Genomic DNA, 24654 nt, shown 5'->3' on the forward strand with positions numbered 1-24654 from the left:
ACGGTCATTGGTTGATTCCTTTATATGCCTGGACTGGGGATCGGAACCAAAACTTTGGCATATTGCAACGATGCTTTACCCAACAATAACTGAGCTATCCAGCCAGGGCGTGGCGCAAATAATTTGATTTGAGGAAGGAAGGTTTTAGAATTCAGATATTTGTTTTAAATGATATATCAAATCAAATATTACACATTATATAGTAAAATACAATTAAATGTTAATGCAATTAAATCTCATCAAAAGATGTAACTAATAGCAACTAAAACACCCCCCCCAAAGAATTTGTAAATTCAACCTTTAATTCAAAATTAAAGGACAACTGAGTCTATAATGAATTATGACATGCCTGCAGTTTTATTGTAGTAAGTCTTTATCTGAGTCTTAATGTCTAATTTTTTAAAGACTGGAGGTAGAAGAAAGTTCTTATTAATTGCAGAACAATATGGTACATAACATTTCTGACATACAATATTTATTTGAAGGAGAATAGTGAATACACTGATTTTTAATGAATCTGAAATTGAATCTGTATCACCTTTTCTACTTAGCTCATTCTACATTTAAAAGAAGTTATTGTGTCTATCCCTTCTAGGTTCCTTGAGGGTGTTTGCCATTTCAAGCTCGTCTTTATAAATCTCATAAAGTATAGAATGATTCTGTGGTCAGTAGGAATGAGAGAAAGTTCTCAGTTGTGAGTTTAATTATTTGAGATTTATTGTGTTGAAACTGATTGTATATTTTATCTTTGAAAGGTACACCGTTATTTGATGGTTCCTGTCGTTTCATTGATCCACAGACTATACAGTCTATTCAACAATGCCATTTGCTTCTTAGCAATCTTAATACAGTCTTAAGCTGTTTTGCAACAGAGGCGCAAGAGATCACGGAAAGAGGTGTGCTGTTTATCTTATATAAATGAGCGTTTTGTTAAATTTGACTTATTGACGCCTTAAAAGAATAAATTTCCTGTCTTAGATGTGTCATTGTACAAAAAGGCCATTATTTCTCAAATGCTGTTTTGTTGTGTGTGTGTGTGTGTGTGTGTGTGTGTGTGTGTGTGTGTGTGTGTTATGAAAAGCTACATAATGCTATTAGGTGTATCAGGAGCCCAGGCTTAAATAAGTGGCAAATTCTGGATTTAAACCTAATGGCTTTTAAGGTAGTATGTTTATAGTAGAATTTCAAATTTTAAATTACACATAAGTTTTTATTCACAGAGGTCATTGTAATGTTTGCTGCTGTTTTGCCATTTAAACAAAACAGTCAGTTTTATTTAAAGGTCTGATATGAACAACCTATGGTATATTAATGATACTGTATAGTTGTAGCAGTGTATAAACTTGACTTCTGAAATTAGGTAAATGGAAGTGTAGCTGAGATAGAAACACCTAAAACATCTACTTTAGTGAGTTATTTGTTCAACCTAAGTTTTAACTTACTGTTAGAAATTACCAAAGAATTCATTAGTTTTTGAATTAGTGTCTTGATTTTTCATTTGTGGTTGAAGTTTAAACAACTGATGCTTAACTCTTCTTTACAGGCCGTATGAACTTAGCCAATAAATGTGCGGTCTCCCAGCTCATCTGTCAGTATGCACAAATGGTTCTCTGGTTCTCTCACTCTGGGCTTTTACCAGAGGGCTTAGGTAAAATATTTACTTATCTACAAATATTAATTGAAACATTCTTAAATCTTAATAATTTTGTGGTTGTGTTCTAATGTTTTGGGTTTCCTTTCTTCTATCACCTCACTTATGTTTCTTTTATTCTTACTTTTCTTACATTCTTTCTGTTTATCTTCAGTACCTCACCCCATGCCTGATACACAGGTTTCCCATACGTGTTTATTGTGTTAAAGAACATTTTGAAGGAAAAAATATTTGAAAGAATACTATGGCTTCTGAAAGTTGATTCAATATCACCAGCTATAATCTAGGTCCATAGAACTTACACATCTTATTATCTAATTTGTCAATCTTTTTATTTTAAGGGTTCTTTTAATATGGTTATTAACAAGTATTTACCATCATTTAAATATTTCTTTTAATCTCAGGGCTGGGGAACCTTTTTCCTGCGAAGGGCCATGTGGATATTTATAATATTATTCATGGACCATATAAAATTATCAACTTAAAAATTAACCTGCTATATTTGGTCAAACATTTAATTAACTCACCCCTAATACCCTGGCAGGGCCAGACCTAATAATTTTGCAGGTCTTATATAGCCTGCAGGCCGGACATTCCCCGCCCCTGTTTTATCTAATGATTGATGCCAATATTAAGAATTAGAGAATTTGACTTCTGCTGTATTTGTTTAAAATACACTTCCAGCCCTAACCGGTTTGGCTCAGTGGATAATTAGATTTTATTTAAGCTTGCTTCTCTCACTGTCCATAATTGCTGTTGATCTGTTCTTCATAATTCTCTTAGCATCCTTATCGTTACAGGTGTTTATGAGAGACTTGGTTTTCTCATTGTGCATCTGTTAATAAAAGGGTGGGTATATTACTGAAGTTTAGGAAGCCTACAAATTAAACAATAATATAAAAGTATAGTAAAATATCAATGTGAGTAACCTAAGTATTGTCGGGATATTTTGGAAATATTACTAGCTTTTTTTCCAACTCTTAAAAAAACAATCTAGATGATGCTGTGCAGTTGTCAAGGTTATGCTACAACTACCCTGTAATTCAGAGCTACTACACCAGTCGTCGGCAGAAGTGTGAGCTTTTATCAAGGTATAGTACATCCAGAACCTTCCAGCAACATGTTAGACATTTCTCCTGTAGGAAGTCAGAACGCCTTCGGAGGTAGAACAGCATTCATCCTGTTATAAAATGATTAAATGGGTGGAATTCTCAGAATTTGTTACCACCATTACTGTTTTATTTGTAATGTTTGCCTTGGCCTGATGGTCACACCTTTACTTTAGAACTTGAGTATAGCTATTTGTTATTTCCTAAGGAAAGCTATTTACCACCATTCATAATTAGAGGAGATTCTATAATTTTAAACATGCTTTTTTTGAGAATTCTTATTCAGGAAGGAAAAAAAACTGGAAGCTGCTATTTGTCAAAAAAGCTTAACATAGGTCATCAGTTAGTTATTTTACATTCTTTCCATTAACAGCTGCATTTCAGCACTTGGACGACTTTGTTTTTTCCCCTTATTTTTTCTCCCCCCCCTTCCTGCTTCCCAACTCTTCTCCCTTTGATAATTGGGATCATTGCTTTTAAGAATTTAATGCTATTGCCTTGATAATAATAATTACCACTAATGTTAAATAATCTTTATTGTTGCCCTTATTGCAGTGGGAAATGGAACTCTGACTATTTGATGATCGATGGAATGGTTTCTCAGTTAGGAGATCGAGTTGAGAAGTTGTGGAAACGAGATGAAGGAGGCACAGGGAAATATCCTCCTCCTAGTCTGCATGTAGGTTTGCAATAACATGGTATCACTTCAGAGTTCACAAAGTTGTGGGGAGGGAGGTTTGCTTAACTGAGTTGTCACGCCTGACACAGTCTGGGGGGGAAACAAGGAGTGTGAATAAATCCATAATAATAAAAGCATAATATGCTAATTAACCAGACACCTTCCCAGCAAGGGAAGCCCAGGTCTCGGTTCCGGTGCTGGCAGCTGGGGGAAGGAAGGCCTACTGTTGCACGAATTTTGTGCATTGGGCCTCGAGTGGGTATATAAAATGGACTGAATTTTTTATCTCTTTTATAGGCACTACTTGACATATACCTACTAGACAACGTTTCTGAAGCAAGCAAACATTTTATTGTATCCTTTAAAATTTTTATTAAATAATTCATGTATTACCTAAATCACAAAATTTCAGAATAGTAGAACCAATACACAAGCTAATCCAGTCTCAGTTTCACATTTGAATTTTTTTAAAAGGAAGGTTTCTTTCTCTTTTTTTGCCCTGATTCATAATTTAATGGCTGTGCAAGTGCTGGTCCCTTATTTCTGCTGCTCACGGGCCCACTGCTCTGGGGTCAGGGTTTTCTGCTCCAAGGCATGGATATGCGGGAGCTCTTCTGCTAGACACGTGCTCACCAGCCGGTGTCTCTGGAACAGCGGCTTCCCCTCGAACTTGGCCGACACCACCAGGACTCAGAAGCTGGACGTGCAACGGTTGGGAGTCCTGTCCTCCACCCCCACGTGCTCTGCCTGCAGGTCCCGTCGCAGCTTCTCCCGCAGGTGCTCAGCGCTGAGTTCCATGGCCGCCGGCGGGGGCGGCCCGGCACGGGCAGAACCCCAGATCCCACGCGGGTCACGCTGCTGCCACCCTCACTGCTCCACTTCTACGTAGGCCTCTGCTTCCGCCCTTACTGAGGTGTTCCTAAAAGAAAGGTTTCTTAACCCAGCATCTGGGGGTTGGGTTTAGGTGGTCTGTGGTTAACCTGAAATTATGCAAATGTTGATTTTTGTAGGGATAGGGTTCAGTGTTTTTATCAGATTCTCAAATGTGTCTGAGACACTACCCAAGTTAAGAGCAGCAGCTCTAAAACATTACTGGCAAGTAGTCATTTCAAATAGGTTAACTTATATACTGAATATAAATACATTTAAGGTTGTTTAATATTTTCTACCTTAGACATTGTGTTGAGCCCTGTGGTCGTTGCAATAAGGTTTTTGTCCTAATGTCAGTTATTAATCTGAAAACGTGTAGTTCTGTTTATAGTTTATAAGACACTTGATGCATTTGCTTAAGCTGCCAAGTTTTGCTGGCTAACTGGAGTTTGTCTATAGCTTTGTTTCTTAAATTTGCTAAGCTACTGACTTCATGAAGCAAGTACGCGTTAGTTCTTCCCTTTTGTGGTGGCGCTTCCTATGGAGAATGAAGGAAGCTGGTGTGGGATTGCCTATACCCACATCTAATAAAACTACTTCCCCTAGCTGGGCATTCATAATGGTTTTCAAAAACTAAAGTCTTTCAAGAATCATTCATAAAGTCTTTCAAGAATCATTCCAGCTATATTCTGTTGCTACCTATTGTAAATATATAGGTAGAAGTTTTTGTTTATTGTCCTTAACCCACTTTTTAAAAGACCATTTATTTGCTACTTGATATTATGTATTCATTTCCAAACAAAACAGATACTTCAATTGAATCATTTCCAACTGCCTTTGCCATTTCTTGGGACCAGGTTAAACTTATTCAAGGATTTTGGCTGATCGATCATAATGACTATGAGGTGAGTCTGTTAGTTCACTTAGAATTAAAGCTTCTGTAAACTATTAAAATAATGATTAAAATTTATATTAAAGATATGATTGAATCTATTTCTAGAGGTAATGTAAGGAGTCAGTTCAAATAATGCCTTCACTACCTTAGGCAGTAAGAATACAAAGATAAAACTCCAGGTGTCACACTGCTTAAAGAAGGAAACAAATAGGTAACAATTACTAATAGTGCAGATATGGTGATTGTTAGGTTAGAAATCTGTTTAGTGTCTTGGGGGAACCACAGAAGGCAGGATTTAGCATTGATATGTGAAGTTGGTGATGGGAAGATTTTGTATAATTTATAATTGTATAATGAGGTCTCAAAAGCATGAGGTTTCTGATAAGGCTTTTATTGAAAATAAAGTATACCATAGGTTGACATTGACCCTGGTTTTATCTTGATTTTTGTGGCTTTAGTATTGCCTGTCTTTTTAAAGGTGTGCTACTTCGTATGAATGCAAAGCATGTATATGTGTTTACCAGTTTTCATGTCGTTTTTGCAGAATGGTTTGGATCTTCTGTTTCATCCAGCTACTGCAAAACCTTTCTCATGGCAGCATTCAAAGATTATTCAAGCCTTTATGAGTCAGGGCGAGCACAGACAAGCCCTCAGATATATTCAGACAATGAAGCCAACAGTGTCCAGTGATAGTGACATTATCCTTCACATCACTGTTTTGCTTTTTAATAGGTAAGTACATACTTTGAAAGGATAATCAAACTTTTGATCTTAACTGTTAATATAATGGTATTATGTAGTATGTAGTAGCAATGATGAAGTATGTAGTAGCAATATATATTTCGCTTTTATTGTATTACATAGTATTCTTACAGTTCTTCATCTTTCAAGCTTAAGAAAAATGTAAAACATCTTTTATCTAGAATAACATAAATAAGAAGTACCTTGAGTAAAAGAGGAAACCAAACTGAGGTTTAAAATTGTATCTGCTGCTAATTGATAATATTGGTAGTCTCCTGCATGGATAGTTAATGCCTGAGTATACTGAAAAGGAGCCAGAAGTATCGAGGAAGAATAAAATCATCTTGAGGTGGTTATTGTTTGTTTATTTATGCTTTGAGTGAGAGGAAGGGGGAGAGAGAAGCATCGCTTTGTTGTTCCATTTATGAATACATTGTTTGATCCCTGTATGTGCCCTGACAGGGGATGGCACCCACAACCTTGGCGTATGGGGACGTTGCTCTAGTTAACTGAGCTCCCGGCCAGGGTGATAATTCTGTTCTTTGAGGTATACCCCAATGACTTTACGCCAGTATTTCGGTAAAATTGGTTGTTGGGTATTGCAGTGCTTTGCTTTTGATATTTGCCATTGCATTGTTATAGAAAGGAAGTCTTGAAGTATCTGTTTAAATTTAAGAAAGTTTCAGGTTTCACATCTTAATACTTTAACAAGATTTGAGCAGTTAATATCCTTATATTCTTTTTTTCTTCCCTTGGCAGTGTTTTAATGTTCTATCATGTTTAACGTATCAGCATGATAAATTTACTGTATATATTAATGGTGACAAGTTAAATGACATGGTTGAAAATATGATCGTCTGGTTATTGGGTTTTCTTATTAACGAAATTAGTTGGGGAAATTGCTTGGAACTGAAATTTCTTACCAAATTGTAACTTTATTTTATACAACTTGTATTGTGTGTTTGGTTTCTATCTTTTTGGTTGGTCTTTTTTCTTCTTCTTTTTAAAAATTTTTCCCAAGGACATGCTTAGAAAGAGAGAGAGAGAAACTTTGATGTGAGAGAGAAACATCGACTGGTTGCCTTTCATATGTGCCCCTACTGCAGCCCGGGTATGTGCCCTGATGGAATCAAACCATCAACCTTTCAGTGCACAGCACGATGCTCAACCACTGAACCACTCCACTGGGTGTTTGGCCATTTTTATGTTTTTATAAATTGGTCATTTTACTCACCCCCAAGCATCATTTGTGAACCAAACAGCATGTTAGTGTCACCACTCCGAACGTTGTTTTCTTTGTTCCATTTGGTTAAACAGAATGTATTTCTAGGGGTAAAGGCTGAATCCGAAGAAAGCTTGCAGTTTAATAATAGGTTGGCTAGTCATGTAGAAACTTATAGTGTCCTCAAAATAATGAATTAGGAAGTGTTTGTGGAAATAATTTAGGTGAGCAAAAAGTGTTTGACTAGTCCAGTGATGGCGTGTCAGCATTTGAGCTCGGCATGTCAGCATTTTGAAAAACCCTAACTTAATTCTGGGGCCGTGTCACATATAGACATTTTTTGATATTTGCAACCATAGTAAAACAAAGACTTATATTTTTGATATTTATTTTATATATTTAAATGCCATTTAACAAAGAAAAATCAACCGAAAAAATGAGTTTGCGTGTCACCTCTGACATGCGTGTCATAGGTTTGCCATCACTGGACTAGGCCCAGGCAGGTCACTCAGTTGGTGTCGTACCCATATGCCAAGGTTGTGGGTTCAGTCCCCAGTCAGGGCACATACAAGAAATAAACAGTGAGTGCTCGCTTTGGCAGCAAATATACTAAAATTGGGAGGGTACAGAGAAGATTAGTATGGGCCCTGCGCAAGAAAAAAAAGAAACAATGTTTCTCTCTCTCTAAAAATCATTTTTTTTTTAGTTCTTTTGGCTAGCTAAGAAGTTGTCTAGAGCAAATATAAGAAGTTAAAAGTGACAAATACTTAATAATGGGTAGTCTGGCTGGTATTGCTCAGTCATTCAGCCTCCACCATGAACCAAGAGGTCACTGGTTTGATTCCTGGTCAGAGCACGTACCAGGGCTGTAGGCTTGATTCCCCAGCAGGGGACGTGCAGGAGGCAGTCGATAGATGATGTTTCTCATCGATGTTCTATCTCTCCTTTTCCCTCTCTCTAAAAATCAATAATATATATATGTATTTAAAAATAAATGGGTAAAGGTTTCTAACTGGGTTGGCAAGCAGCATGTAAATTTTTCTCAGTTGCATGTAAGCTTCTCATTAATTTAAGTGACTTTAAAGAGGTGGTAATTGATCACTAATGCTTACATCAAAGTGCAGCCGTTGGGACGTTAGAAAACACCTTTGAAAGGCTGCTGGATTTTTTTTATTCCATTGTCCTTTGAATTCAGTCATAGCATGTTTCTCTGAGTTGCTAAGATCCTCATTTTCTCTTCTTTAGCCATAGCAAACATTATGTAATTTTAAAACTTATTTCTCTTAAGTATAATAAAGCTTCCAGTATCCAGTATCCAAAAAATCTAGCAACATTGTGTCCTATACAATAAAGTTCAGAAATAAAAACAAAGATGGACTCAAAATTTCCTCAGATTTATTTCATTATGAACATTAATTGCTTTAACTTAGCTCACATACTCTATATTTCTTATATATATCATTTATTTACTAGTCTTTATTTCAATATTTATTATTTCAATAAAAACTATATAGCCGAAACCGGTTTGGCTCAGTGGATGGAGCGTCGGTCTGCGGACTGGGGGGTCCCGGGTTCAATTCCGGTCAAGGGCATGTGCCTGGGTTGCGGGCACATCCCCAGTGGGAGATGTGCAGGAGGCGGCTGATCGATGTTTCTCTCCCATCGATGTTTCTAGCTCTCTATCTCTCTCCCTTCCTCTCTGTAAAAAAATCAATAAAATATATTAAAAAAAACTATAGCTAAATCTTTTTTATTAACCCACTATAGTAAAAATTACCTATTGACTTAGAATTCGAAATGGGTTTTTAAGATAATCATTTCCTTGATGTTCCTGTCTATTTGCCATTTTTTATTCTATCCCTCTTTAGCCTTGAAAGTTATTAGGCCCTCAAAAATTCTACATGCCAGATTAATCATTCTCAGTTTTGGTGTATATCTTTCAAGACATGTTATTATTTAATAAATATATAAACATTTACTGGCTTTATTTATTGGTTAATTTAACATTGTAATCACTACACTGTGTTAAGCTTTTTTTTTTCTTTTCTTCACAGTGTATAATGAGAAACTGCTTCATTTAATGACCTATTGCCCACAGCTCATTGTCCCTCAGGCTGTCTAAAATGTCTGATTTGGTCCAAGTCCTCTAGTCAGATCTTGCTGCAGATCAGCCCAAATCTTCTGTTACTATGCTAAACCCTTCAGCTCCCCATAAACCCCATCTTCTTGTTTCCATCTTTGCCTGTTTTCTTTTCTACTCTTCTTTCTCATGCAAGCACTCAGTTCCTTAAGAGCCTGGCTTTTCTGTCACATCATGCTAATTTTCAGTTCTGTTTAGGTCACATTAGTTTTTTATCCTCTTGACCTTCTGTGTACTTACTTTGCTTTCCTATTATTTTACACTTATATAATGATACAGAACAGCATAAAATTGAGTCTTTAAAAATGCCTGTTGATATTACCCAACTTTTTTTTAAATAAGTAAAAGTAGTATTTTATTGCAATATGTTTATCTCAGAAATCCACATTTTATAAAACTTCAGTGAATTGAAAAGGCAACAATAAGAAAAGTGAGGTTACTTTCATTTAAATTTGGGTATTATGGACGCCTGTAGTTTTGACCACAATCCGTTTCTAATTTATTTCGCAAATATGTACTGGCAGCATGGTAATGAGATAATTAAGTAGTTACAAATGTTATCAATTTTTGTTGTAATGACACATTAATAATCTCACTTAAGCTGATACGGGAGCTTTAAAAAATGTAGATTGGGGAATGTCTAACAGTGGCTTGTGTTTCTCATCCTGAGTACAAAAGTCAAAGGCAAACAAAGCCCAGCATACCTTCCACCGTGTCACATAGTGCCCCTCCACCTCTTCTGGCCTTGTTTTGAATTGAGCTCAGGGAAGATGCCTGAATCGTTTTACACAAACAGGCACAGGCTTGAAGTCAAGAAGAAACCAGCGCAGGGCCGCCACGCTGCAAATCACCTGAAGTTGAAATGTGGGCGCCGAGGTGCTGGGGTCCAACCCCAGCAGGTCCAGGGATCCCCAAAGGTGTGGACGGAGTTGGCGAAGAAGGAATGACACAGAGACAGCGTTCAGTTGATCAGCAGCCTAGCCAGGATCTCTAGCCAAGTTCTGGTCAGGATCTCCAGCGAAGTTCTGTGTCCATGTTCTCATGCTTGGTTCTCCAGTCAGGTTCTCCAGCCAGGTTCTGTAGCCATGTTCCCTCGCTAGGTTCTCCAGCCAGGTTCAGTCACCAGGTTCTAGTCAGGTTCTCTTGCCATGTTCTATCCAGGTTCTTCAGCCAGGTTCTGTCTAGTTTCTCCAGCCAAGTTCTGTAGCCAGGTTCTGTCCAGGATCTTTTGCCATGTTCTCTCGCTAGGTTCTGTCTCTAGGTTCTGTGTCTCTAGGTTCTTCAGCCAGGTTCTCTCACTAGGTTCTGTTGCCAGTTTCTGTCCAGGATCTTTTGCCATGTTCTGTCTCTAGGTTCTGTGTAGGTTCTGTGTCTAGGTTCTGTCCAGGATCTTTTGCCATGTTCTCTCTCTAGGTTCTGTGTCTACCCAACTTTTTAATGCAGTGATTAGTATTCAGTAAAATTAAGTTCTCTTCGATTACATGTATGGAGTATCTTTGAGAATCTTTAGGTGAATTACTTGTTTTGAACACTTTAAATAGCTTTTCTAAAACGAAACTTTGATAAATACTGATTGCAGGTGCATGATTGAGGCCTGGAGTTTACTGCGATACCATTCTAGTAGATCGAATATAGAGGAGTTACTAGAGCACACATATAAAGGCTGTCAGGAAATGGGCTTAATGGAGGACTTACTGAAGCTACCATTTACAGACACTGAGCAGGTAATGACTTACCAATACAAACGCGTCAGAAATTCAGGATGTGTTAGTAGCTTACAAATGTGTTCTCTTCTTCCTAGGAGTGTTTGGTGAGGTTTTTGCAGTCCAGCACCAGTGTTCAGAATCATGAGTTACTTTTAGTTCACCATTTACAGCGTGCCAATTACATCCCTGCCTTGAAGCTGAACCAAAATCTGAAGATCAATCTTACGGTATAGTTAAACTTGTTATGGGGGTAAGGAAAGAAGAAAAATTAGTGACTTTGTTATCTAAGAGTTTGTAGTTTGGAAACCAACCACTGAGCTTTATATGTATTTGAGTTTGGAGAATCCTCTTACTTTCTGTAGCAGATTAGGAATAGGGTATTATGATTTACCTAGTTCTCTTTTATACTCCATTTCTGTTTAAATATCTGTCTGTGATCTTGCCAGACTAATCATTTCTCTTAGGGAAAAGGAGAGGATGAGGTAGAGGTCGGTAACAGAAATTATATAGTGCACAGAGCCCGGACTTCAGGAGTCAGACCAATTCTAATTTGCTCTGTGCCTGGAACACCCTCTCTGTGCCTTGGGTTCCTCGCGTGTAAAACGATAATGCCTCTTTGCGAGGATGAACAAGGGTGTGTGTGGAGTAACAAGACATGTTACCGATACAGGGAGAAACTTAGTAAATGACAGCTGGTGTTCTTTCGGTGTGAAGAAATCAAGACTGGACAGGAGAGACTTTTGATGGGTGAGGTCTGATAAAGTAATTAGGTGTGTATGTGAGGTCCCTTGGTTTGGAAGAAGGCAGGAGGAAGATATTCTTGGATGTTCATTGTTATATTTTAAAAGGTAAATATATAAACATAGCACCTAACATGTTTGAAGATTAATTTTTACTAGTTATGATATGTTCAATAGAATGATCGTGATCCTCACTTGCGGGAGAGATCTGTGGCACGAAATTCTATATTAGATCAGTATGGAAAAGTTCTTCCGAGAGTCCATCGAAAATTAGCCATGGAACGAGCTAAGCCTTACCGTGTGCCAACATTATCAGTTATTCGAAAAGGTAAGATTTCATTGAAAAATGTCATAAAGTGCCGAATCCGGTTTGGCTCAGTGGATAGAGCGTTGGCCTGTCGACTGAAGGGTCCCAGGTTCGATTCCGGTCAAGGGCATGTGCCTTGGTTGCAGGCACATCCCCGGTGGGAGGTGTTGCAGGAGGCAGCTGATCGATGTTTCTCTCTCATCCATGTTTCTAGCTCTCTATCTCTCTCCCTTCCTCTCTGTAAAAAATCAATAAAATAAATTTTTAAAAAAAGAAAAATGTCATAAAGCATTGAGTTAGAGAAGAAATTGAGTGATTGCTTTCTGCAACCATCCCTATCTTATATTTTAGCTTGCTTTTGCTTTCAATCATCACAGTGGTAACTTTTTTTTTTTTAATTGGCCATTCTACCCCAAGAAGTTTAAAGCTCGCCCTAGCTGGTTTGGCTCAGTGGATAGAGCAATTGGCCTGCGGGCGGAAGGGTCCTGGATTCGATTCCAGTCAAGGGCACATGCCTGGGTTGCGAGCTCAATCCCCAGTAGGGGGCAAACAAGAGGCAACCGATCAATGATTCTCATCATTGATGTTTCTATCTCTCTCTCCCTCTCCCTTCCTCTCTGAAATCAATAAAAATATGTTTTAAAAAAAGTTTACATTTTTCTTGGACATTTTTATAATTTACTTAGTAATGTACCAAAGAATGAAAGAACTTTTTTATTTCATTTGAAGGCTCTTGTCCAACTTTTAGAAAACATGTAACTTTCACCATCTTCTAAAAGCCCAAATAAATAAATTTCTACATAGATGTTATTAAAACAAATGCAATTTTAACCAAACTCTTGTGAGCTGTTTCCCAGTTGCTCTTTTATATTAGTCTTCTATTAAAGTCCTGGTGTTAGAGATTAAATTGAATTCTAAATTTTTCATTTTACAGTTTCTCGGCCCAAACCATTATCAGCAGTTCCAAAACGAGCTGTAATAGGGACGGTGTTAACAAGGTCTGCTTTCATCCATAACGTGTTATCTAAAGTTGGAGAGGTTTGGAAAAGTGATGAACCTAAAAATAGCACCGTAGCCTACAGCAGGTATGCTTTACTTTCTGTAGTCATGTTACTTGTTAACCTTTCCTGGATATCAGCAGCATTCATAAGCAGCCTTGGAGCTTATTATTGTAGGTAAAAAGGAAAAACTCTTGCTATTGGCTACTTCGTTGTAAGAAAAATGTATGTTCATTGGTGTGTATATACTTATTTGTCTATATATAAAAGCCTAAGTGTCTGTCCAACCAGTAGCTATGATGATGCACACCGACCAACAGGGGCAGACGCTCAATGCAGGAGCTGCCATAGCACTCACTGGCCATTTAAAAATAAACAGCACTGCAGACATGGTGCCAAAAAAGAACACTCAGCTTCCCCCAGTGGGACACAAGCCCCATCACCATCCTGGAGCCACAGCCCACCAAATCGCAGCCGACGCTGCCAAGACTGCATGACGCAAAATGCTGCCTACAGCCTGGTCCGGAAATGGTCGCTGTGTGCGCTGGGTAATGACATCACATAGCAACACCTGGTTTCCTATCCCTAGTGACTCCTTGGAGCAGCGGTTCTCAACCTATGGGTCGCAACCCCTTTGTGGGTCGAACGACCCTTTCACAGGGGTCGCCTAAGATCATTGGAAAACACATATATAATTACATATTTTTGTGATTAATCACTATGCTTTAATTATGTTCAATTTGTAACAATGAAAATACATCCTGCATATCAGATATTTACATGACAATTCATAACAGTAGCAAAATTACAGTTATGAAGTAGCAACGAAAATAATTTTATGGTTGGGGGTCACCACAACATGAGGAACTGTATGAAAGGGTCACGGCATTAGGAAGGTTGAGAACCACTGCCTTGTAGTTTCTTCAGGCCAAGAACACAACTTGCTTTATAGCCAGGTGCAAACATTTTATACTTTACGGCTGCAGTTAAATATTTTACCCTTTGTTCTCCCTGTGTGATCTACAATAATAATATGCTTCGTGTTGATGTTACTGCTGTGTTGCTGACAATTATCTGAAAGAGAAGTTGGGGTGCCTCACTGGGCTGGAAAAGGTTTAGCTAAATCAGAAAGCAGGTCTAATTAAGCAAGTTTATTCTTTATCTATAAAAGGCTAAGGTGACTCATGCTGATACATATAAAGCTCTCGCTGGCGCCAATTGCATGCATGTGTTTCAATCTGTCATTGTTGATCATGAATTTGGTTGACAGTTCTATTATAGAGAAAGGGCAAATAGCGACATTAAAATATTTCTTCTAATTAATTTCCTTTCAATGTGCACAAATCCATGCACCAGGACACTAGTTTGTAAATAAACAGAAATGTACAGAGTAAAAAACAAAAGCCGTCCTCTCCCATCTAATCCTACCTTTTTACAGCATTTTTAATTTAATGTTCCTTGTAATACATAATCAAAAGCTACATTTTTATTTTCTTTGTAGTCCTAAAATAGAAGGACCATCTCCTGTAGTGTGTTCTCTCCCAGATTCAGAGCTGCCTGGGGCATTTGTTGGAACACCAATTTTAAAAGCATCACAAAAAGTTTCTAGGTAAGAATTTATTAAATCTTTTCTTTTTTTGTTAATCCTCATCCAAAGATACTTTTCCATTAATTTTTAGAAAGAGTTAAAGGAGGGAGGGCGAGAGACAGAGAGAAACATTGATGTGAGAGATTGGTTGCTAAGTGTTATTTTATGTAATTTATATTTTGTGTATGACCTAAAATGCATTACTTATTTGGATCATGGTCAAAAAGTTGAGGAAATCCTAAGACTTAATGCAATAATAGACATTTTCTTTAGAAAACTTAATTGAAAAATAGTTTTTTTTTTATAGTGTTATAGAATAACTGGAGCATGTTTTTTAGTATAACTCTTGGTAGTATATGAATTTGGCTTTTACTTAGGCAGGCGCTGGTGCCATTTGTCGCATAAGCCCTGCTTTTGAAAAGCAATCGTTCCTAAAACGTAAGTGTTAGCACAGTGCAAAGCATTTTACAAAATATCTGTTTGGGCCCTGTCCAGTGTGCCAATGGTCAAGGGCACATAACTTCATTGCAGGTTCTTCACCCTGGTTGGGGGGGTGTGGGATACAACCAGTTGCTGTTTCTCCCTCTCCCTCCATCCCTCCCTCCCACTCTCCAAAAAACAATGGAAAAAATATCCTCGGGTGAGGATTAACAAAAAATTTATTTGGGGGTAGCTCAATGTAAAAGTAAGTAAATAGTTTACAGATACAGAATTTGAATACAAATGAAGTAAGAAAAAAAATGTCAAGCAACCTGATTTACATATTGTTGTTTAATGGAAATCTCCAAGCTGTGTTAGTATAAATAACAAGTAGAGAGACCATGTATTAAGAAAAATGCTTCTTGCCCTGGCCGGTTTGGCTCACTGGATAGAGCATCAGCCTGCAGACCAAAGGGTCCCAGGTTTGATTCTGGTCAGGGCACATGCCCGGGTGTGGGCTCGATCCCCGGTAGGGGCCATGCGGGAGGCAGCCAATCAATGATTCTCTCTCATCATGGATGTCTGTCTCTCTCCCCCAACCCCCCTTCCTCTCTGAATGCAATAAACATATTTTAAAAAAAAACAGAACAGAAAAAAAATAGAGCCATGCCTCTTGTAAGTACGCCCGCAGCGGGTGGTAGGTCCCGAGCACGGGCTGCCTCTGTTGGTCTGCCCTCCATAGTGAAGAGCACGTGTGAGATGAGACGGGAAGGCGGAGCAGCCGGTCCTGTTCATTTCTGGCACCAAAACGTGCTGCCCTTCCCAGTGGTTCTCTGGAGCAACAGGCACTGGGAGAGGAAAAACTCTTTTTTGTTGGTCAGTCTAGTCTTTATTGTGATGAGAACCGTAAAGGTAGAATAAGCCAGTATTCATTATGTACATTATAAGTCGGTGAAATGAATTGTAGCAAAGAGGTTGCTGGTTAGTGTTGCCCTATTTTTTTATATATATTTTAATATTTTAAATCATTAGTAGTTTGTCTTCATTTGAAAAAATAAATACCTGGCAGATAGTGGAGGCTTGGTAAACACTGGTAAACAAGGGAGGGAGGAGGCCTAGAACTCCCTGTTTTTAGATCAATTATCTGGAATTCTTAATTCTCTATTTTGCTTCTGAATCAATACTCTTGACATTTTAAGCATGCATCGTTAATGTACTGGACTGAATTTATGTTTAATGCAGTTTATCATATTTACCAGTGAATGTAAAAGCCTGAGTAATTAAATGGGCTACTAAATTCTGTCGTTTCCTTAGTATAACTCAATAAACAAGTTACAGGGTTTTCTACTCATGCATGTCCTCTGATTACAGACTGCTGGATTTGGTTGTGCATCCTGTTCCGCAGCTTTCTCAGTGTTTGGGGTTCGTCCAGCAAACCCCCACCAGATATCCTTTGTACCTAACACCTAGCTCACCGTCAGTAAGCTCACCGATAAAGGGATCACGTCAGAATACCTCCAGGGCTTCAGAGTTACATTTACTTGAAACTCCTGTTGTCGTGAAGGTGAGTATTCCATACCTGGCATTCCTAGTGAAGCTAGAAAGTCGTTATTTTTAGGTAGCAGGGAGAAGTAGCTATTTATAACTGATATTTCTGAATGATTGATGATTTAAGCCTTTATTTCCCTCTTTTTCTTTTTGTGGATATCTTTCCAAAATGCTTTCTTTACTTTTACATCTTCTTAATAGAATTTGCTGAATTTACCCTTTGTGCTTAAAAGGCTCTGTACTCAAGGGTTACAGTTATTATATTGTTGTCCTGAAAGGCTCTTTGTGATCCCTATAAATTGGCCTGTATTCTTTGAAAAATGCCTTCACATTCTTGGGTTTACTTTCTTAGTTTTTAAATTCTATTTCTTATTCCCTTTTGCTATTATTCCATCAAATGCTTTTTAGTTCTTAGATTTATTAATTTTAATTCTCTAGCTCCTTCAATGCAACTATAAACGTTACTTTTTTCTGCTAATAGATATCTGTCTTTAAATTGCCTCCACCCTCTCTGACAAATTACTAGCTGAGAAACCACAAAACTAAGCGTATGATGACTGGTAACAGTGATCTTTTACCTTCATCTTGTCAAAGTGTGTTTACATATGTTACCCCCTAGCTCCTTGTCCAGTGTTCTAGATCTAATCCTAGGATCTTTTCTTTTTTTTTTCTTTTTTATTGTTCCTTGATATCTAGCATTGTAATGAACCAGGGAATTGCTTTATTTTTCAAATTGAGTAAAAGATACTTTGGTAAATGCTTATCCTAAACTAAGTTGAAAAGGATCACTAAGACTATTAAATTCCTGATATTTAATATCCAGTACAGTATTTCTAACATTTTTTCTTCAAAAAAACAATCAAATTTTATACTGTCTGCTTAAATGAAATAAAATCAAGATAATTTTGTCCCTGCTGCCAAAAAACAGTCTAGGGGGGAAAAAATCAATATAATTTTGTAACAGATTTAATTGGGGATAATTTGTTCACTAGTTCTTTAGAGAAGTTAAGTGAAGGGATTATTTCTAGTAAATATTTTCTATGCTAATTATTTTTATTCATTATAGTTTTTATAAATAATTTAGGAACTGTGGGATTCTTAATGTCAGTCTCATTAATTTAGATTAGATTGCTATAATTAAGCTAGGTTCTGTTCATCGATACTATCTCTTTTATCTAAAGCATTAGCTCTCAACCTTCTGCCCCTTTAAATACGGTTCCTCATGCTTTGACCCAACCATAAAATTATTTTCATTGCTACTTCATAACTGTAATGTTGCTACTGTTATGAATTATAATGGAAATATCTAATATGCAGGATGATCTTAGGCAACCCCTGTGAAAGTGTCGTTCAACCGTCAAAGGGGTCTTGACTCACAGGTTGAGAATCGGTGATCTAAAGTTTTCTAAACAGTCCTAACCGGTTTGGCACAGTGGATAAAGCATCAGCCTGCAGACTAAAGGGTCCCGGGTTTGATTCTGGTAAAGGGCACCTGCCCGAGTAGGGGGCGTGCAGGAGGCAGCCAATCAATGATTAGCTCTCATCATTGATGTTTCTATCTCTCTCTTCCTCTCCATTTCTGAAATAAAACTATATTTTAAAGTATAAAGTTTTCTAAACAATAGTAAAATAATTTCTCGTATCTATGCACTTTATTTTTAAGGTGACTTTATACTTGGAACAACCAAGGCCTTTAGAATGATTATGGATGCACTTTTATGTTTTGTAGTCTTACATATAGAATGCTCTGAATAGAATTTTACATTTTCTTTCCAGTAATCTATAATAAAACTTATGTGTTTATTTGAGATGAGAATTTGGACACCATTGTGATTCAGTTGACCCTACCTATCCTTATGTGTCTGTCTGTTATAGACACTAATGGTGGATCTCCATTTACTCTTTGTCATAGAAAGCTAAAACTTTGGCCATGTCAATTACTTCCTCTGGATTTGCCGAGTTCACTCCTCAATCCATCCTAAGGTCTGGTCTTCGATCAACACCTTTAGGGTCTCCCTCTCAGTCACCTGGAAGATCTCTTACTCCTCCATTACGACTTAAAGAAACTAGAATTTCATTCATGGAAGATGGCATGACCACAAAATGGACTTCTGGAGTAAGTTTGATAATATTTGAAACAAAAAGTTCCCACAAGTAAATAGTTAGATATATCATTTTAATAATACCACTATAGATTTTTGTGTACAATCTTGCAGATAGTCATGAAATCAGAAAATACTAGTTCAGAAAGAAACTAGGATATTGCCGAAGCCAAACCCATCATTTACAGGCGGAAATGTAGGGCTTACGAAGCACCAAATAAATTGTTGACAAATAGCTATTTGGTGTCAGAAATGGGACTAGAGCCAAGACCTAATTTTTAGCCCATGTTCGTTTGTTCTTTAACCTGTATTGTTTTGCTTCTCTTATTAAGTTCCTAATCGATTGTCTATTTGGGAGGATATATCTTCAGAATTCCACTGTGGGTTGTTAATAGGAACCCAATTGATGATTATTGTCATCTTGCCTGTTAAAGTCTTGGAAATACTGATTTTTAATTAGAGAAATATTAACAGTCATTAAACTTCCATCATGTATCTGAAGAGAATGGATTTAGAATACATGAGTTTTGATTAAGGTGGAATGGGTGGGTAATGATTGGCATTAATAGCTTTGAATTGACTGATTTTTACTAGTAAAATTATGTTTCAAAACCTTTTACTTAACAGGCTGCAGATGATAGCAAAACAAAAGCATTTGTGACCAGACCTTTCTACAAATGTGGAATTCCAGGAGACACGGAGTGGCTGACGAACAAAAATAAGACCTCTTTTTCCCTGAATGGCCCTGAAATGGGCCATCAAGAAATGGACGTGAGGTCAGAAAACACACCTTCACAGAGTTTGGAGAAACTGGATGTGAGCAAAGAAAACAGCAATGTTTCCACCGAGTCACTGGAGTACCAAGACGCCCCGTCGCCAGGAGAGTTTGAACATGTCATGGCTGCGAAGCCAGCCAGTGCTTCCACTGGACTAATGACTAATCCAGCTGAAACGACTGAGAAGGACAATGATAACGATGTGTGTGAATCAGTAATCCCTCTAGACCTGGAGAAACCAACAGGTAGGAACTCATTTCCAAGTATTCAAAATGGCTATTGATGTCCCTCATTTGTAATAGAATTTTCTTCACAATAAAAAAAGCATCGGGGTTAGGTAATGACATGACACAATAAACACATCGTATTCTTTCCACTTACAATAGGTATGAGATGTGAGGGGAGAAGTACTTGTGTTCCTTTTTGGGGGGAAGGGGAGAAGAACAGTAATGTTTAAGGAAGAAATGTTAACTCTCAGTCTGACTTAAGGCCTTATAGCTATGAGAAATAACACTAACTTTAGATGAAATCGCTATTAACAATTTTTAACTTATCCAGCAAATCTGAAAAGCTGCTCTAGAACCAGGAAGCTCTTTCTACTCTTTCTCCATCCCTACCTCCAAAATAATCACTGGATGATCAAAATAAATGTACAGCGGCCCATGAGTTTATTGTCTTTACTAGAAGCCCCATGCACAAAATTCGTGCAAGAGTAGGCCTTTCTTCCGCCGGCTGCCAGCATCGGCTTCCCTCTGGCACCCGGAACCGTGCTTCCCTCATAGCCCTGGCTTCGTCCGGAAGGTTGTCTGGAAGGACATCGGTCTAATTAGTATATTATGCTTTTATTATTATAGTCATCTATCAAAAAAATTGTAAGCCCCTAATGTAAGTGCAACAAGTGTGTGTGTGCTGGGTGTTGTTGAGGTGAGGAAAGTGGACATGGGCATCTGCTCCCATGTCATTTAGAGCCTAGGGGGCTGTGGAAACAAACAAGCACTTGTGGTTTGATAGTGATATGCTAGGGGACCACCAGCAAGGGGAAGGGTAGACTTGGTGGACCAGAAAACTTGTTTTCTTTTTATTTATGAACCCTGCAGTTTTATCAAGCTTCTATAAAGGTAACTCCTACTTTTAAATCTGTAAAACCAGGTACTTTTATGAAAATCTGGGTCATAGTGATTTCTTTTGGGAAATATTTCCTGCCTAAGCTGAACTAAGGTTTCTGAGTCCAGTGAAGTTTGGGCTATGATGTCATTTTTTTCCAGTATGTGTTTATTGATTTCAGAGAGGAAGGGAGAGAGAGATAGAAACATCAGTGATGAGAGGGAATCATCGATTGACTGCCTCCTGCATGCCTCCTATTGAAGATTGAGCCCACAACCCTGGCATGTGCCCTGACTGGGAATTAAACCGTTCGTGGGTTGATGCTCAACCACTGAGCCACACTGGCCAGGCTGTGATGTCTTTAATAAACAAGCCTTTATTAGTTGCTCTCAGGATTTAGTATTGTTTTTTCATAAACAGCATATGTCTGGAAGTTTACATTACTGTTTTCATATAATGTATTCCACTAAAATAATTTGAAAGGTAAGTATTAGGCTCTTAGCTCAGTTACTTAACTAGGTTTGTGATCTGGGATAAGCAGTATAACTATATGCTTGTTTTTTCATCTTTAAAATGGGGATAATAGTACTGCCACTTTAAATATTGAGGATTAAGTGAATTGCATCTAAAACACTTGTAGCAGTAGCTGTTAAGACAAAAGTGAGAAATGGTAGATTAAAGGGGGTGAGGAAGCTCTTGGGCTGGACGCAGGATTAGAAGGAACTGTTGTTGGTAGCCTGACGTCAAAGGAGCGAGCTGCACATACAGAGAGCAGACCTGACAGCTTGTGGAAAAGTAGAGTCCCAGACCATGAGTAATTGCAAAACATCAACACGGATAATTGTAAATATTCTTAACTGTGTGGTTTACAGGCCCTTTAGAAGATGGAGAAACAAAGGCTGTCTTAGTTGCAGAAGAAGCACTTTCAGTATTAAATCACTCAAGCCCTATTCAAGGGGTTGACGCTTCTCTTTGTGTGCCATTAACCCATGAAAGGTAAGTGTGCAGGGGAAAATTTCACATGTTAATGTTAAATGAAACTGAACCAGTAAAACAGTCTCTGCATAGGTCAACTCTTACATTTTTGACATTTCTTTACTTGGTAATGTTTTCTGTTATGAAAGAAGTTCATTTGTATGAAAACTGAGAACAATACTCAACATTTCCTGAGTATATAGAGACATACTTGATGGGTTGAGGTAGAACTCATCGTCTTTGGTGGTCCTATTTTTGTGGAAGACCAAGTTTCATTCCCAGTCCCTTCCGTTTTCCGTGGTTTCCCGATGGTCAGGGGTGAGGTTCCCATAGCACCAAGGTGAGCATCGGGAGATGGCGCAGAAACAGTTTTGTTCCCTACCATTGGATGGATACAAAACTCGAGCCAAGTTTTGTTTTTTAATGACATGAAGTGTTATGCTCCCACTTAGTTTCGTTTAGCACTTGCACATTCAGGAGATGTGCTAGATGATGTAGGGCAGTGCTATTCAAGTGTGGTCTGATTGATGCCAATTTCCAAACAGTTTATGGCCCACAACAAGATAAGCAATCAGTACAGCCTTCACCAGGCAGGTTAGTTGGTTGGAGCATCGTCCCATGCACCAAAGGTTGCAGGTTCGATACCCCGTTGGGGCATGTATGGGAGGCAACCGATATATGTTTCTCTCTCTCTCTCTCTAAAATCAATAAACATACCATTTAGGTGAGGATTAATATATACAGATATATAAATATATATATATATGTATATATGTATATATATACACACACACACACACACACACATATATATACATATATATACATGTGTACACCACTTTCTTTGTTGAAAGTTAGCTAAACTAATCAGTGAATTGATTCAGCTTATGACACAGCTCCTTATTTCATTGCAAGCCTGGACACATTGCACATCGGCACTAATAACAACAGTGACACCATTGTACAGGATTCCAAAAACGTTGCAGTTTCAATTACTAAGAAGTAGTATGAAGCTCTGGTCTAATAGCTCAGTTGGTAAGAGCCTCATACTGATACGCAAAGTTGCAGGTTCGAGCCCGGTCAGGGCATATACAAGAATCAACCAATGAGTGCATAAATAAGTAGAGTAACAAATAAATGTTTTCTCTCTCAAAATCAATTTTTTTAAGAAAATGGGGTGGAAAAGGTAGTAACATTTACTAAGCTTAACCACATAAAACATAACTTACAACATTATAAATGGCTTTGTAAGTCCTAAGAGTGACTTCAGAAAGCACTCACCGAGATCAGCCTCATAACAGTGGCCTCTCACACATTCAGCTCGGTCATGTGCTTCTTTTCTGAAACAAGAAACCCTCATCAGCTGGGATCTCTGCCAAGCATTCGGGCAAAAAGTGGGAGAAAACATATGAAAGGATTATCCAGATTGTTTTATTAATTCAAATATTTTTTTAATTTAATGAAAACTAATATTTCTTGCAAATGAGTTTGATAGATAACAATCACAAAACAAAGAGCATTCACATGATAAAAAACTTTAGTCTTACCAGGGGGGTGAGGGCATGAGTGGGTGGGGTGGGGAGGGGCACTGGGGGGAGAAGGACACATATGTAATACCTTCATAAAGAAAAAAAACGTTTAAAAAAAAGAAACTTTAGTCTTGAGTGAGCTAGGTGAATATTCTCATTCTTGGCAAGCTAGTTCCTTTTTAAACAAACAAATTTAGTTGTTGGTTCTTACTCTTACTATAAACATTGTGATTGAGGTAAGTATACAAATGTAACTATAAATAAATGCGTAATTTATTTTAATAATTATGTCTTTCCTGCCAGAAGCCGGTCCATCCTTGCTGCTTGACACAGTCGCTGCAGGGAAGAAACATCTGCACAGCATATGTTTCAAGGGACCTGGCGTATATGACATACTTACTGTTCTTAATATGTTTGCTCCCCTTCTTGGCGCTGTTTTAACCAAGGTCACCTTCCCAGAAAGGTTGTTTCTCCGGGTAGGGATTTTTCCCTGAATTTAGGGAGGGAATAAAACCCCTTAACTAAGTGCCAGGCTGGTAGTTAATCACGGGTAGTTAATCACTTTAACTATGAACAATCATGTTTAAGCTACATAATCTTTATTCCCTGGAATGGAGATAAGAAACGCCCTAACCTTTGGAATTGAAATTGATAGGATTAAAATCAACTGGTATAAATACAGATGTAACAAGACAATAAAAAAACAACCTGGCTACACAGAACTTGGCTGGAGATCCTGGTTAGAGATCCTGGGTAGGCTGCTGATCAACTGAACGCTGTCTCCGTGTCATTCCTTCTTCGCCGACTCGTCCACACCTTCGGGAACCCCTGGACCTGCTGGGGTTGGACCCCAGCACTTTCCCGTTTTTAAAAATCAGCATGCTTTAGTTGGGTTTGGCAGGGGAGGCCAGCTCGGAATAGGAAGGATCACTGTCAGCATATTTCCAAAACTTAATTTTATGAAGTGGATTAAATAATGCAGATCCCATTAGTTTTCCATTCTGAGTTATTCCTTAATCTTAGCATTAAAATACTGAACCTCCTCCTCCTGAGTGTAGAAGAAATGTCCCATAATATTTGACAGATTTATTTGGAAAACATGGCCACCAGTAATTAAAAATTGGTATAAGTGCAATTTGTTCCGAGCAACATTTTAAAATCATTTTGCTTATAATTTAAGGCCATGTCATTATTGCCAATAAAGTGAAATATTGGAAAGTGGGAGAAACAAATAATAGCATAAATCACATAAATTTTATAGAAGTTCAGAGTGAACTTACTAATTTCTCTGAACCTTGGTTTTTATCAGCAATATGACAAATAGGAAAGGGAGTAGGATTTAAAGCATATTAGAGAAAATGGGATCTTCTCACAGTCAAATATATATTTCTTTTTCTAAAGGAAAACCCTCACCCCGAAGTCCAAGGTACCAATTTCAGACGAAGTATCACTTGAAACCTGCACCTCTACAATTAGAGCAGGTAAGGATAAATGTTTGTATTATTTTGACTTAGAATTATTTCATTTTGGTGTTTTGATAAAGGGATCTATTCT

The 24654-nt window shown here is 37.9% G+C and overlaps 1 protein-coding gene and 1 pseudogene across 1 annotated transcript in view; one reads left to right on the forward strand and one right to left on the reverse strand.

The window, feature by feature from the left end:
- The window catches only part of AHCTF1 (AT-hook containing transcription factor 1), a 60784-nt gene that overhangs the window by 21278 nt on the left and 14852 nt on the right, over positions 1–24654 (forward strand). Inside the window, exons 14-30 of the mRNA XM_015558958.1 lie at positions 756–896; positions 1544–1648; positions 2649–2742; positions 3316–3439; positions 3737–3793; positions 5068–5214; positions 5749–5936; positions 10887–11031; positions 11109–11240; positions 11931–12081; positions 12995–13145; positions 14560–14667; positions 16438–16630; positions 18527–18730; positions 19344–19737; positions 21469–21592; positions 24502–24581. Of these exons, the coding sequence (XP_015414444.1) occupies positions 756–896; positions 1544–1648; positions 2649–2742; positions 3316–3439; positions 3737–3793; positions 5068–5214; positions 5749–5936; positions 10887–11031; positions 11109–11240; positions 11931–12081; positions 12995–13145; positions 14560–14667; positions 16438–16630; positions 18527–18730; positions 19344–19737; positions 21469–21592; positions 24502–24581 (2538 nt within the window). The remainder of the gene's footprint in view (positions 1–755; positions 897–1543; positions 1649–2648; positions 2743–3315; positions 3440–3736; positions 3794–5067; positions 5215–5748; positions 5937–10886; positions 11032–11108; positions 11241–11930; positions 12082–12994; positions 13146–14559; positions 14668–16437; positions 16631–18526; positions 18731–19343; positions 19738–21468; positions 21593–24501; positions 24582–24654) is intronic.
- On the reverse strand, positions 3936–4936 carry LOC107181868 (annotated as a pseudogene).

This window comes from Myotis davidii, unplaced genomic scaffold (assembly GCF_000327345.1).
Source record: "Myotis davidii unplaced genomic scaffold, ASM32734v1 scaffold333, whole genome shotgun sequence".
NCBI classification, from domain to species: Eukaryota; Metazoa; Chordata; class Mammalia; order Chiroptera; family Vespertilionidae; genus Myotis; species Myotis davidii.